Below are 15401 nucleotides of genomic sequence, written 5' to 3'. Positions count from 1 at the left end.
AGGATACATAAATGACAGATCCTTTTGCTACTTTTTGTAAAAACCAGGGATACATTTTATCCTGACTTGGCAATGCACCCATTTTTTAATAAGCTAGATATCTTAATGCATCCTCTCCCTCCATCATTTTATCATTTCTTGTACTTCACATACTTTCCTCTTAATGTATAGAAAGGAACTGCAGATGCTGGTATATACTGAAGATAGACACAAAGTGCAGAAGTAACTCAGTGGGTCAGGCCCGCATCTCTCGTGAAAAAGGCTGCATGACGTTTCAGGTCGAGACCCTTCTTCAGATAGCGTGAAGAAGGGTCCCGACCTGAAGCAGCACCCATCCTTTTTCTCCAGAGATGCTGAGGTGTCTATCTTCCCTCCTAATGTATCTGTCCTGCTCATCCTATGTAAAGGCTGATTCAAGTTCAAGTTTAAGCTTACATTTATTGTCACATGCACCAATTGGTACAGTGTAATTTGGGTTACCATACAGCCATACGAATAAAAAAAGAACACAACACACGATAGAATTTAACATAAACATCCCCACACAGCGGAATCAACGTTTCCCACTGTGAGGAAAGGCAATAAGGTTCAGTTATCTTCCTCTTTGTTCATCGGTGGTCGGGGCCTCCCGAGCCCTCCGCGGACCAATGTTCAGGCCCTCTCGCCGGGACGATTGTAACTCCGACGTCGGAATGGAAGAACACCCTCAGCGGCTTGGAGTTTCCGAATCGGCCACTTCCTACCAGAGACTGCGGCTCCCGAAGTCCACAGGCCGAGCTGGGCGGAGATTCATCACTGGCGGCCCTCGGCAAAGGGATCCCAGGACCCCGCGATGTTAATGTTCGCGCCGCCCGCGGCTCGAAGCTCCGCAACCACAGTTCCACGATGTTGAAGCAGCAGGCCCAACACTCCGGAGCTTCAAACAGCGATCCCCGGTAAGGCATCGCCCGCTCCGTGATGGCAAATCATGGCTGCGCCGCTGCTGAAGCTCTGGTCGGTCTCCGGCAGGAAAGGCCGCGCCAATCCAGATGGTAGGCCTCAAGGGGGGGAGAATAGTCGCATCCTCGCCAGGAAGTGACTGAGAAACGGTTTCCCCCTTACCCTCCCCACCTCCCCCACATAAAAAGACTAAGAAACCTCCAAAACATACTTTTTAAACAGACTAAAAATAACAAAAAGATGAAAAAAGAGGCAGATTGTAGGCGGAGGCTGCCATCATATGGCGCCCCTGGTGGTCCAAAAAAGCGCCCCTGATGGTTCAGACACACATTTAAAACTTCATGGCTCTTCTGTTTCACAGGCTACCATTTTGATCTCTAACAGAATCTATCCTTTCCTTTGTAATTGTATTCCCATTCACTTGTTTGCAAATGGGGCACCGGAACCGTGGATACTCTTGTGTACTGACTCAGTGTGATCTACTACTCTTGCACTCTTCTACTCGAGTATGATTGTGTTTATGTATAGTAAGATTTTACTGAACAATACAAAAATAAAGAATTTCTCTGTACCTCGGTGCATGTGACAATAAAGTAACATTGAACCACTGGGTGAAACTTAAACCCATGAGGTGAAACTATATTCACAGCTAAAGTATGAGGAATTCCAGGGTGATTGTGATGCTAATCTAAGGGATTATATTTATTTATACAGTATGCTTTCATGCATCCCCTTGGCCTTTCTGATTTTCTTTTTTATTTAATTCCTGCACCATTTATGTTCCGATAGGTTTCTGCAGTGTTGAGCTCTTGGTATTTGTCAAAGCCTTGTCTATTCTTTCACTTATTTGAGGGGGGGGCTCATTTATCTCTGTGGTAATACTCTTAATGAGAGTTTTTATTTTGTAGGAACCAGTATCACACTACTTTACAGTAAACAACTGTGCACTCAGTTCTGCCATTGGAAACAATTATTGTGTTTGGTTAGTCCTTGGTTCAATCTCTTCTTTTTTCAGTTTTTACTTGCAGACTCTTGTTAATAGTGACACACGTTGATATTTTTACCCCCATTTGACTTGCTCGTAATCTCCCTGGAGTTCTTTATGTCCTCACTATGGCTTAGTTTGCTGCAATCATACCTTGTGATTTCAGTGCCATGTGAGCCAATGCCTTTTAGAGATGACACTAATGCCCCCTCTGCCCTTTCAGGTAAAAATAAAAGATTTGGTTGTCCCATTAAAAAATGAGGAAGACAGTTCTTTCTGGCAGTTTTGCTGAAATTTATCTCTCAGTTGAAGTTATCACTCAATAAAACAGATCATACTGTTAATTATGGAACTTCCTGTATGCTATCTGCCTTTAATGTGAAAATACAGCACTGACTACACTTTAGAAGTACTCTATATACTCTTATGGTCAATTGTTCAGCGGTGTTCTGAAGTCATATAAAGATACAAAATGGAACCAGGCCCAACAGCCTGCTGAGTTTCCACCAACCTTTAAACATCCATTTACCCATCCTAGATTAATCCCATTATTTTATTCTCCCCACATTCTCAACAACTTACTTCAGATTTTATCATTGACCTTCCTACTTGGGGCAATTTACAGAGGTCAATTAACGTACCCCGCTGCACGTAAACAGGAGCATCCAGAGGAAACCCATGCGGCCATAGGGAGAATGTGCTAACTCTGTACAGACAGCACCTGAGGTCAGGATTGAACTCGGTTCTGTTGCAATGTAAAGCAGCGGCACTTCAATTTTCTATGTTTCTATGTTTCAAGCTGCGCCGACTGTACCCTTCCAAACTCAACATTTCCTTCCTGATGTAAAATGCATGAAACTGAATGCAGTATTCATGATGGTATAAACGTCTGTCCTTTCACAGCTAAAGTATCCCCACACAAATTCAAACCTTTCTTTCCTCCTCCCCCTAATTTCTGTAATGCCATACAGAACATTCTGCGGCCTTGACTGGACTACAGAATCACAGAGCATCTTCTTTGCTTTTGTAATGTGACCCCTCTGTTTTGCAAGCTGCCCTCTGTTGATCTTGTGTACTATTAACCAGGATATTTTTCTAGCCTCTCTGCTAGCTACAGACTTCTACGAGCAGTTGCTAACCATGCGGCTGATCAGAGATTCTCTAATTTTGCAGGTTTTGATCCTTGCGGTTGTTCAGTTTTGCCGGACTGAGAAAGGTATGTATGTTGATGTTTGTTCATGCTAGTTTGCATTTCATTGAGATGTTCAATGGTACATGTGTCACTAACTCAAATCGTCATGTCCAAATGCAGAATGTAATTGCAATGGAGTTAAGTTAGGGGAGGGAAGTGAAGGAAGAGATAGAAATCCAGAGAAAATATGGAATAATAAAGTTCTACTTTAATTGGACAGAGTTTTCATGGAATAGCCATCAGGAATATAGCTTTCTGCTAAACCATTGTACATCAGAAAGGAAATGTTGTGATTGGAACCCCACAGTACAAATCTACCAACATGTACCAAGGCTTAAAGAGTTAGAGTTAAATTATGCAGAAGGATCGGATGATATTGATTGTATTCCAATAAGTCTGGAAGGTTGAATGGTGATGTAATTAAGTTCATCACGATTGTTAAGGATTTTGATAAAATAAACTAGAGAGGGACTCCAGATTAAGAGGATTATACATGCCTTTTAGGAGAGGAATCCAACAATAACTTTGCATGGTGTTCCCCCAAAAGACAGCGGTAGGGTCACTTGACATTTTTAATATTGAGATCAATAGATATTCATGAGATTAGGATATCAAAGGGTATGGAAACGTAGAAACATAGAAAAATAGGTGCAGGAGTAGGCCATCTGGCCCTTCGAGCCACCACCACCATACCATTCAATATGATTAAGGCTGATCATCTAAAATCAGTATCCTGTTCCTGATGTTTCCTCATATCCCTTGATTCCTTTAGCCCTAGGAGCTAAATCTAGCTCTCTCTTGAAAACATCCAGTGAATTGGCCTCCACTGCCTTCTGTGGCAGAGAATTCCAGATTCACAACTCCCTGGGTGAAAAAAAAAATCCTCAACTCAGTCCTAAATGGCCTACCCCTTATTCTTAAACTGTGACCCTTGGTTCTGGACTCCCCCAACATCGGGAACATTGTTCCTAGCTTGGTGAATGGAGCTGAGGTGCAGATCAGTCACACTTTACCTGAATGGTGGAATGTGCTTGGGACAATTGTTCCTTCCACATCACAAACACATGCAGGTTGATTGGTTAATGGACCCCCCTAGTGTAGAATCTGGGAGTGTTATTGGGAATGTGCGGAGAAAAATAAAGATTCAGTTGGGATCAGTGAAAGTGCGTGTTTGACAGTCAGCGTGGACTGTGGGCTGAAGGGCCTGTTTCTGTGCTCATTGGCTATGGTCAGGCTTGCTGTTCCGCGGGTGCAAGCAAAAAGTAAACTGCTGGAGGAACTCAGTGGACCAGGCAGCTGAGTTCCTCCAGAAGTTTGTGTTTTGCTCAAGATTTCAGCATTTGCAGTCTCTCGTGTCTCTGTTGGATGATAGTTTGCCCCCAACAACATTGCCTAGCGGCTTCATTTATGAACAGCAGTGATAGGAGTTCACAGAATTGGGCACAAATAGAATCACAGTTAATCCTAAAACAAAAGGAGGACATTCAACTCGAAAGACTTCTTCTCACATCTGACATTCCACTATCTCAGCTTCATATTCATTATTATCATTTCCTAACACAAATCTTTAATGGACCAATTTGTAGATGATATAATAAAAAGCTGTGCATCTAAGATTGTTGATCATATCAGGACAGGCAATGTAGCATTAACTTACAAAGCAACATTAATTGATTTAACAAACTGACAATACAATGACAAATAGATGCTGCCATTTGCGGCTGAGAGCTTAGTCACATTTTACCTCAAAAGTTAGAACAGAATCTCTCTCTCTGTTCAGATTGATGGTATATTTTACAAGTTATTGGCATTTTAAACTTTACAAAAAACACTTTAAAAAACTGTTTCCCACTTGCCCTGCCCATCAGCAGTGTTTCACCCCACAATGACATCACAATGGGATCCCGAATTTCATTTACATTAAAAAATCAGTAAAAAATGTTTTTTGATTTTCATTGTGTGTGTGGGGGGGGGGGGGGGAAGCAGGAGGATAGAGGGAGAGGAGGGGGGTAGAGAGGGGAGAGGGGTATGGAGGGAGGGAGTGGCTGAGGGTAGGGGAAAGGAGAGGGAGGGAGTGGTGAGGGAGGGAGTATGGGAGGAGGAGAGGGGAAAGAAGAAGGAGGGTGAAGAGGAGGGGGAATGGTGGGGAATGAGGGGGAATGGAGGAGGGTAGGAGTAGGAAGAGGGATGGCGAGGCACAGTTGGGGAGGATTGCCGTGATTCCCGTCACAACGGGGATCTCTGGCATCACAACAGGAACCCGTCAGCCGCGCCTGCGCAGTTGGGGGCTATGGGTGAGTGGTGGAATATTGCATTGGGGGAACAGGACCCAACGGGTCCCACTTGGTCCAGTACTTTCTAAAGAGAGAAAAACAGCTGCCGTGGCCATCCCAACAGAGTCCACATATTTATTAAAATGATGCGGGCTGGTTCATGAAAACAATCAAAATAGCTCATGGAATGTTGGCCTCTATATCCAGAGAATTGTAATAAATAATTTGAAGCTTTTCCACAGCTGTACAGAGTCCAGGTTTTGGAAGGGTTTCGGCCCGAAACGTCGCCTATTTCCTTTGCTCCATAGATGCTGCTGCACCCGCTGAGTTTCCCCAGCAATTGTGTGTACCAAGTAGATTTACCAGGATAATGTCTGAAACACCAGGGTCAGGTTATGAAGATGATGAGGGAAATTAGGATTATTTTCCCAGGAATTTAAAAAGGTAAAAGGAGATCAATTTCCACTGATAATGGAATCTAAGGCATAATCCAAATTATTAAGGCTGAGCTTTTCAGAAGTCTGAAAACATGTGGATGATGTCAGAACATTGGAACTCTTGCTAATTGATGTGTATAAAGTCATTTGGAACACTTTTTTACCAATGGATCAATTAGAGTCATAGAGTAATACAGTGTGGAAACAGGCCCTTCGGCCCAACTCGCCCACACCGGCAAACAATGTCCCAGCTACCCTAGTCCCACTTGCCTGTGCTTGGTCCATAACCCTCTAAACCTGTCCTATCTATGTACCTGTCCAACTGTTTCTTAAACAATGGGATAGTCCCAGCCTCATCTCCCCCCTCTGGCAGCTTGTTCCATACACCCACCACCCTCTGTGTGAAAAAGTTACCCCTCGGATTCCTATTAAATCTTTTCCCCTTCACCTTCGATTCCCCTACTCTGGGTAAAAGAGCCGTGCAGCTACCCGATCTATTCCTCTCATGATTTTGTATACGTCTATAAGATCTCCCCTCATCCTCCTATGCTCCATGGAATAGAGACCCAGCCTACTCAACCTCTCCCTAGAGCTCACACCCTCTAGTCCTGACAACGTTCTCCAAATATTTTCTGAATGCTTTCAAGCTTGACAATATCTTTCCTATAACATGATGCCCAGAACAGAATACAATATTCTAAAAGCGGACTCACCGATGTCTTATACAACTGCAACATGACCTCCCAACTTCTATACTCAATATTCTGACAGATGAAGGCCAAAGTGCCAAAAGCATTTTTGACCACCTTATCTACTTGCTACTCGACCTTCTGTGGAACCATGCACTTGTACTCCTAGATTCCTCTGCTCTACAACACTACCCAGAGGCCTACCATTTACTGTGTAGGTCATGCCCTTGTTTGACATCCCAAAATGCAACACCTCACACTTCTCTGTATTCAATTCCATCAACCATTCCTCCGCCCACCTGGCCAATCGATCCAGATCCTGCTGTAATCTTTCACAACCAACTTCATTATCTGCAAAACCACTAACTTTTGTATCAACAGCAAACTTGCTAACCTTGCCCTGTATGTTCTCATCCAAATCATTGATGTAGATGACAAACAGTAACGGGCCCAGCACCGAACCCTGTGGCACACCACTAGTCACAGGCCTCCAGTCTGAGAAACAACCTTCCACCATCACCTTCTGCTTCCTTCCATGGAGCCAATTTCCTATCCATTCAGCTATCTCTCCTTGGATCCCATGAGATCTAACCTGCCACAGCAGCCTACCATGCGGCACCTTGTCGAAAGACCTACTAAAGTCCATGTACACAACATCTACAGCTCTGCCTTCATCGACCTTTTTGCTCACGTCTCCAAAAAAATCAATCAGATTCGTGAGATACGACCTCCCACGTACAAAACCATGCTGACTGTTCCTAATCAGCCCTTGCCTATCCAAATGCCTGTATGTCCTATCCCTCAGAATACTCTCTAGTAACTTGCCAACTACAGATGTTAAACTCACTGGCCTATTAATAGTTCCCAGCATTTTCCAAGCAGTCCTTCTTAAAAAGAGGCACAGCATTTGCCACCCTCCAACCCTCTGGCACCTCTCCTGTATTTAAGGACGACACATACATTTTAATTAATCAATTATTAATTTTTGCTGGCTCCTGCCAACCCAGAATGGGATGAAAGGTTTTTTGTCCAAATTATTGGCTCTGTTTCTCTCCCACAAATACTGCCTGACGAGCTGAATATTTCTAGAATTTAATTTTTTTATTTCAGGAGATACGAGACATTTATAGACTTTGAACCACAAGGGCCTGCCCCGAGCCTCATTCTTCAAATTTAACCGACCTAATGAAAATGTTGCTTACCTTGTTGCAATTATGTGATTCGTTGTTGCACAGTGACTATGGTGCAGATTTGGAGGAGATAGATTCATGGTATCATGCAGCACAGAACCAGCCCTTCACCCCACTGAGTCCGCACCAACTATTGATGCACCCATTTACATCAATATCTCTTTTATTTTCCTTGGATTCACCTCAACTCATCCCCACATCCTGATTCCCACCACCCACTTACACATTATGAGCAATTAACCTACCTGCTCTATGTTTTGCATTTGGGAGGAAACTTGAACACCTGGACACAAACCATGCTGTCGCAAGGACAGCGCACACGCTTTACGTGGACAGCTCTGGAGGTTTTCAGTTTAGAGATACAGCGTGGAAACTGCCCACCGAGTCTGCGCCGACCAGCAATCACCTATGCACTAGTTCTATCCAACACACTAAGGACAATTTACAGAAGCCAATTAACCTACACACTTGCATGTTTTTAGAGTGTGGGAGGGAACTGGGGCACCCAGAGAAAACCCACGGGGAGAACGTACAAACTCCGTACCAACAATACCCGTAGTCAGGATCGAACTCGGATCTCTGGTACCAACTCCACCTCAATGCCACTGTGCCATCCTAACTGTACCACCGTGCTGCCCTAGTCTAGATCCGGTCTGAATTGAAACTAGGTTGCGGGAGCTATGAGGAAGCAGCTCCATTGTGCTGCCGTTATGTTGAGGAATCCATGATTTTGGTATTCAAAATTGTCTGCTTGGTGTAAAGAAATTGCATTTCAGACAGGCAGTGGAGAAAGTGTAGGGTTTGCCAAATGACCTTGTGAAGACTCAGTATGTTTACAAGCTGGGGCCTATCTGGAATGAACCTTTGGGAATAGGCAGCTGACCTAAAAGAGAGATGTTACCTTTGTGACAACATGTAAACTTGGGCTAATGAGTGCAGGCGCAAAGATTCTGATGCCATCATTGAGGTAATTGGACATTCTCAATTGTTTACCTGAAATACAAAGGAAGCCCCTGGAAAATTGCAGTCATCCAGCAGTGTGAGGGCCAGTGGGAAGAGAGTAAAGAGTATCTCATGTATGAGCGAGGTGAAGGAGGTGGTCACCTTCTGTTTGGACTATTCATGTTGATAGAATGAATCTTTCCACATGGCAGCACGTATTGAAGGAAAGGGAATGCCAATGGAAACTGACACTGCTGCTGCATTATTGGAGTCAGACCACACAGAAATAGACCCTTTGGCTGAACATGTCCATGCAGACAAAGATACCCCATCTAATCTAGTCCAATTTCCCTGCATTTGGCCAATATTTCTTCAAAATCTACCCTATCCATGCATCTGACAAAATATCTTGTGTGTTGTTATTGTACGTGCCTCAGCAACCTCCTCTGGCAGCTCATTCCATATATCAACCACCCTCTGTGTGGAAATGTTGCTCTTTTCTCCCTCACCTTAAACCTATGTCGTCTAGTTTTTGCTGTCCCTACCTTGGAAAATATTCTGTACATTCATCCTATCTATTCCCCTTATGGTTTTATACACCCACAGCCTCCTGCACTCCAAGGAATAAATTCCTAGCCTGCCCAACCACTCCCTTTATCTCAGGCCCTTGAGTAGTGGCAACATCCTCGTATTCTCTGAACTCTTTCCAGTTTAATGGCATCCTTCTTACAGCAGGATAATTAAAACTGGACATGTGAAGAAATATACTGTAGAAAAACTGCATAAACAACAGGAAGCAAGAATTGGTTGTTTTCTCAATGTGCTATGCCAGCTGTTCTTGTTGTCGAGATAGATAGCACCATTAGGAGCTATGGAGATAATTTGTTAGATTGTAGATGATTTGTTCGCTCTGATGGTCAGAAGACAGACCTTTGCAACCCTTGACATACTACATGCTTACCAGCAGATTAGGCTGGACAAAGGTTAAGAGGAGTATTCCATGTGTACATCGGAATATTTTAATAGACAGTCGTCCATTTTGGATAGCAACAAGTCTATGGTTGATGGGTTTATAGTTTTTTTTCTGAACATGCTTTTATATCTAAATGATTGAATAATGGGAATAAATAAACTTTTGGAGGAGCTCAAAGGGTTAAGCAGCATCTGTTGGTGGGTTGGTGGGGGGGGGGGGGCAGTTAGGGGGAAAGAGAGGAATTGTCAACATTTTGGGGTTGTCTCCTAATCACTCACCTGAAAACCATGTGAGTTAAGAGGCACTGTGGCACAGCGGTAGTTGTTGCCTTACAGCGCCAGAGGCCTGCCTTTGATCCTGACTACGGGTGCTGTCTGTATGGCGTTTGTACTTTCTTCCTGTGACTGCGTGGGTTTTCTCCGGATACTCTGGTTTCCTCCCACACTCCAAAGACGCACATGTTAGTAGGTTAATTGGCTTCTGTAAATTGTAAATTATCCATAGTGCTTAGGATAGTGCTAGTGTATGGGGCGATCGCTGGTCGTCGTGGACTCAGTGGGCCGAAGGGCCTGATTCCATGCTGTATCTCTAAAGTCTAAAACTCTAAAGGGAGGTCACCCATCCAGTTTTCCAGTTCTCGGTAAGCTTGATGGTGTGGGCAGTGAGAACTAATTCTGATACTTGTTTGAGCAACAGACTGTTGCCTATTGTATTCGACACATTCTTCACTTGTCTCCTGGTGTATTGTTAATCTTCCCCTCTCCAGTGTTCCTCAACGCATGGGATGCATTCTCCATGTTGAAACGAACCCGGCGAGCCAATAGTTTCTTGGAAGAGGCAAAGGCAGGAAATTTGGAAAGAGAATGTATTTCAGAATATTGTGACTTTGAGGAGGCTCGTGAAGTGTTTGAGAATGATGAGCTAACAGTAAGTAACAAAACCAGAAAGGACGTTTATTTAGAATATTTATTAAGTGTGCTGTGGGACACTAACAATGACATTTTTGAATGACTTTTTAAATGCCAATATTAATTAAATAGTGCAAATATTGACCGAGGAAAGCAATTTGCTACGAATTCTGAGTGCAAATGTTCATAAGCATTCAAAACATCTCTTGTGTATGTGCGATGAGAGCTACTGCAGAATCAACAGATTAAGAACCTTGCCTTCTCTATTTATATTTGCTTTCTTTATCACAGGTGTGAATTGGTTAAATTTACACCTTGTCAAAGTAGTGATTTTAAGAGTTCGATGCAATATTACCTTTAATAGGAAGTTCTATGTTAAAGGTGCATTGATGTCTTGCTAGGTGTACATACAGGGAAAACAGTTAAGTATTGGTTCTGAGACGATGCATAGAGTCATACAGAATGGAAACAGGCCCTGCGGCCTAACTCATCCATGTCAACTAAGATGATGAAGCTAATCCTGTGTTTGGCCCATATCACTCTAAACCTTTCCTATCCATACACCTGTCCAAGTGTCTTTTAAATGCTGTTATAGTTTCTGCCTTAATTATCTCCTCTGGCAGGTTGTCCATGTACCCACTACCCTCTGAATGAAAATGTAGCCCCACCAGGTTTGTATTAAATCTTGTTCCACTCACCTTCTTGTTTTTGATTCCCCTACCCTTATTAAGAGACTATCTTTCTGCCCTCTGATTTTATACACCTCTTGATTCCACTACTCTGTGCAAGATACTCTGTGCGTCTGACCGATCTATTCCTCTCATGATTTTATGCACCTCTATAAGATCACACTTCAGCCTCCTGTCTCCATGGAATAAAGTCCAGGCTTGCCCATTCTCTCCCTATAGCTCAGCCCCTCAAATCCTGGAAACATCCTTGTAAATCTTCTCTGCACACTTTCCAGCTTAATGCCATCCTTCCAAAAGCAGGATGACCAAAACTGAACACAATACTCCAAGTGTGGCCTCACCAACATCTTGTACAACTATAATAATGTCTAACTTCTCCACTCAATACACTGACCGATGAAGTCCAATGTACCAAAGGCCTTCCTGACCACCCTAACTCTCTGTGATGCCATGTGAAGGGAACTATGTACCTGGACTCCTGGACCCCTCTGGTCTACAACACACTCCAGGGCCCCTACTATTTACTGTGGTCCTGCCCAGGTTTAACTTTCCAAAATACAACAGCTCACACTTATCTGCATTAAACTCCATTAGTCATTCCTCAGTCCACTTACCCAGCTGATCAAGAGCCTGCAGTACCAACAGCAATGAGCCCAACGCCAATCTCTGAGGTACACCACTAGTCATAGACCTCCAGTGCAAAAAAAAACACACCTCCACCACCATCCTCTGCTTCCTTCCATGAAGCCAATTCTGTATGCACTGGAAATAAAATAGATTGCCCTTCATCAGAACTAACGCAAGACACTGCTGTGCAGTTTAAACACTACAACCTGAATTTATCGTAATGGACTATCACAGTAAATACAACTTACCTGCACATGTTGTGAACCCCAACTTTCCAACTGAAACATTGTGACTTTCTGAGGTTACCAGCTCAGACTTGACGACTGTAGCTGTGGAGCAGTCATGGCAGGTGAAGATTAATGAGGATTCCTGTTCTGGGTAAATTATCTTATGCAAGTCTGGTCTTCAAGCTAAAATTCAAATCATGTTGTCCATTATGTTTTTGACTGAGTGTAAAATCCAGTTATCCAAGTTATCCAAATCCCCCCCCCCCCCACATCATGTCCCCCTTAGTTCTCAGCAGCCCCCCCACACCGGGTTCCCCTTTGTTCTCGGCGACATAGCCCGTCCACCTCGGCCCAACCTCCAGGGACTTCGACCTCTGCCTGACTGCCAGGATTCTGACCTCCAGGGATTCTGACCTCGAGACTCCGACCTTGGCCCGATCTCAGGGACTCTGACCTGGGTCCGTGCCGGCTTCCCTGTAGGCCAACTTCTAGCTACGCGCGGCACCCTGTGGGTGACTTCTAGCTGCGTGCAGCGCCTTATTCATCTGTACCAGTTTTTTATTGTATTCAATTGCTGGATGTTTCAAAAATTTATCTATCTCCTCTTTAAATACCTCTGACGATCTAGCCCCCACAACCACCCAGGATAGAGAATCCCAAAGATTCAACACCATCTGCGAGAAGTTGTTCTTCCACACCTAGTTTTAAGTGATCAGCCCCTAACCTCGTAACAATGTCACCTTGTTCAAGATTTTCCTTCTTCTTCTTGAGTATGGCGTACACAGCCTAAAGTTGTAGGACAACTTGTTCTATTTGATCTTACTTGATTGTGCAAGTCAGGTTGATTGCATTCGTCGAAACAGGGCGGACCACGTGAAGGTTGCAATCTCCCACCACACGATTTTCCAATGAGTAGAAATATCTTGATTTTTCCCATGTCGCAGCCCAGAAGAATTTTATGTTTCAATGAGATCCCCTCTCGTTCTTATGAACTCCCTCTAATTTTAGAATACCCGAGAAAAATATTTTGAATGTTCACTATATCCATGATTTTCTATACTTCAATCAGATCATCCATCAGCCTCATATGCTCCAAAGAAAATAGTCACAGCCCATCCAGCCACTCCATATAACTCAAGCCCACAAGTCCAGGTAATAGCCCGGTGAATCTTTTCTGCACCCTTTCCAACTCAATGACATCTTCCTATAGTCAATTGCCAGAACTGCGCATGTAATCCAAGTGTGGTCTCACCAATGATTTTTGCATGATGTCCAAGCGTTTATACTCAACACCCTTCCCAGCGAAGGCAAGCGTGCAAGCTCCTTCTTCACCATTCTGTTCACTTGAACCACCACTTTCAGGGAACCATGCATCTGTACTCCTAGATCTCTCTGTTCCACAACACTCTCCAGGGCTCTATCATTTACTGTATAATACTGCCATGATTTCCAACATCACTCAAGTACTGTGGTTCCCTAAATTTTCCATCCTTCCCCTTCACCTTAACTTGAACATGCTGTCCCTGTACTCTTGCTATCTCACTTCTGAAAGTTGAGTCCATTCCCTGACCTGCAAATGGACTCAACCATTCGACCTCTGCATGATCCCTCTTAATGCTTCCAAAATCAACCTTCCCCAATTTAGGACCTTAACTTGTCCCTCCTCTATCCCTCCCCATAACAACTATAAAACCAATAGAATCATGCTCCCTACTCCCAAAATGTTCCCCTACCTCATTCCCTATGAGGAAGTCCAGCGTTGCATCCTCTCTGGAGGCCCCTCTATATATTGATTAAGGGTTATCTTGAACATATTTAACACCTTCCATTCCATCCAAGCCCTTCACACTATGTGAGATCCAGTCAATATTAGGGAAGTTGAAATCTACCACTAATACAACTGCATTATCCTCATTTCAGCTATCTTCAATCTCCCTGTACATCTGATCGTCTAATTCCTGCTGACTTTTGGGTGGTCTCTAAATACGGGGATAGTGAATGTTAGATATGAGGATACAGTCATCATCTGTGGCTTGGCCCTGTCACTGAGGTTTAGAGGGAACTGGGTGTTCTAGTGCATGAATCACTAAATGTTTGCAGATAGGTCCAATGAGCAGTTAAAAGGGCAAATGACAATTGGCATTTAATGCAAAGGAATTGGAATTTGAGAATAGAAAGGGTTTGTTCCAGGCCACGCCTGGAATATTGTGCACAGTTTTGGTCGCCTACAAAAGAATATCAAAATTGGAGGCAGTCTAGAAGGATAGATAAATTCTAGATTACATTTTGAAGAAATGAGTAATATGGGGAACTGGCACAGGAGGAGGTGAGGCCAGATAGATCAGCCTGATCATATTGAATGGTAGGACAGGCTTGAGGAGCCTGGTGGCCGACTCCTGTGTCTACTTCCTTGTATTCTAGGTGTAGCAGAGGCCACTCCAAACATTGTGCATTCTCCTCCATGTGGGTATTGTGCAGCCCTGCTTTCCCCCCCAATGTTTAGCACCCGCTGCCTGTAATGCTGTGTCATCTTAACCTGCAAGAGGGATTACAGTTTGTTTGCGGCTACCATGCATGTGTTTGAATAAATTTGTGGTCCATTAACAGTGTGTATTAGCCATGAGGTGTGACGTGTTGCAGGGTGCACTTGTTAAACAGGACCTGTGTCTATATTGTTGCGTGATCATATTGCTTTTGTCCACCTTGCAACACATCTCACCTCATGATTCATATTCACCGTTAATGGAGATTGTGGTGGGTGAATGGTGGTGTGGTGGATCAATAAAGTACGAGGCTATTGCTGCAGCTGGATTAGGGTATCAGTTGGTAGGTAGCAGGGCAGTTCTCCCCTCTTGTGCTTGTTCTTCTATTCATCTGAGAGTATTAGCCTCACTGCTAACTGGCAAGTTGACCTGGCATACAACCTCATTTATTTAATCCTATATTTCTGTTTATCCACCTAGACTATGGTTATAATAATGTGCTCAGGTTAAATATAAATTTATAAATTCATAAATTACAGAAGCAGAATTAGGCCATTTGGCCCATCAAGCCTACCCTACCATTCAATCATGGCTGATCTATCTTTTCATCTCACCCTCATTCTCCTGCCTTCTCCCAATAATCCCTGACAGTTTGATTAAAATATGTTGTTGAAGGAGCAGTCACGGTTAGTAATTTGGAGAGACTGGCTTGGGAGGCTGGGATCACTTAGTGTGAAGGTTAGGATTAGGATTTGAAAGTGGTATTTGGAAGCAACAGCCTGTGACTATGCAGCTTTTTTGTGCTATGTCTCCATGTCTCTGGGTTTGACCTGGCTGCGATCTCCAC

At 43.6% G+C, this 15401-nt stretch overlaps 1 protein-coding gene across 1 annotated transcript in view; it reads left to right on the top strand.

Annotated features, from left to right (window-relative positions):
• Window positions 1-2872: 2872 nt before the first annotated feature.
• Window positions 2873-15401, top strand: part of f2 (coagulation factor II, thrombin) — a 47334-nt gene continuing 34805 nt past the window's right edge. The window contains exons 1-2 of the mRNA XM_033039231.1: window positions 2873-3140; window positions 10387-10547. Coding sequence (XP_032895122.1) covers window positions 3065-3140; window positions 10387-10547 — 237 coding nt within the window. The 5' untranslated portion in view covers window positions 2873-3064. The remainder of the gene's footprint in view (window positions 3141-10386; window positions 10548-15401) is intronic.

Source organism: Amblyraja radiata, chromosome 20 (genome assembly GCF_010909765.2).
Source record: "Amblyraja radiata isolate CabotCenter1 chromosome 20, sAmbRad1.1.pri, whole genome shotgun sequence".
Lineage (NCBI taxonomy): Eukaryota > Metazoa > Chordata > Chondrichthyes > Rajiformes > Rajidae > Amblyraja > Amblyraja radiata.
The sequence above is the reverse complement of the archived record's forward strand: the minus strand, read 5'-3'. Positions and strand labels throughout refer to the sequence as shown.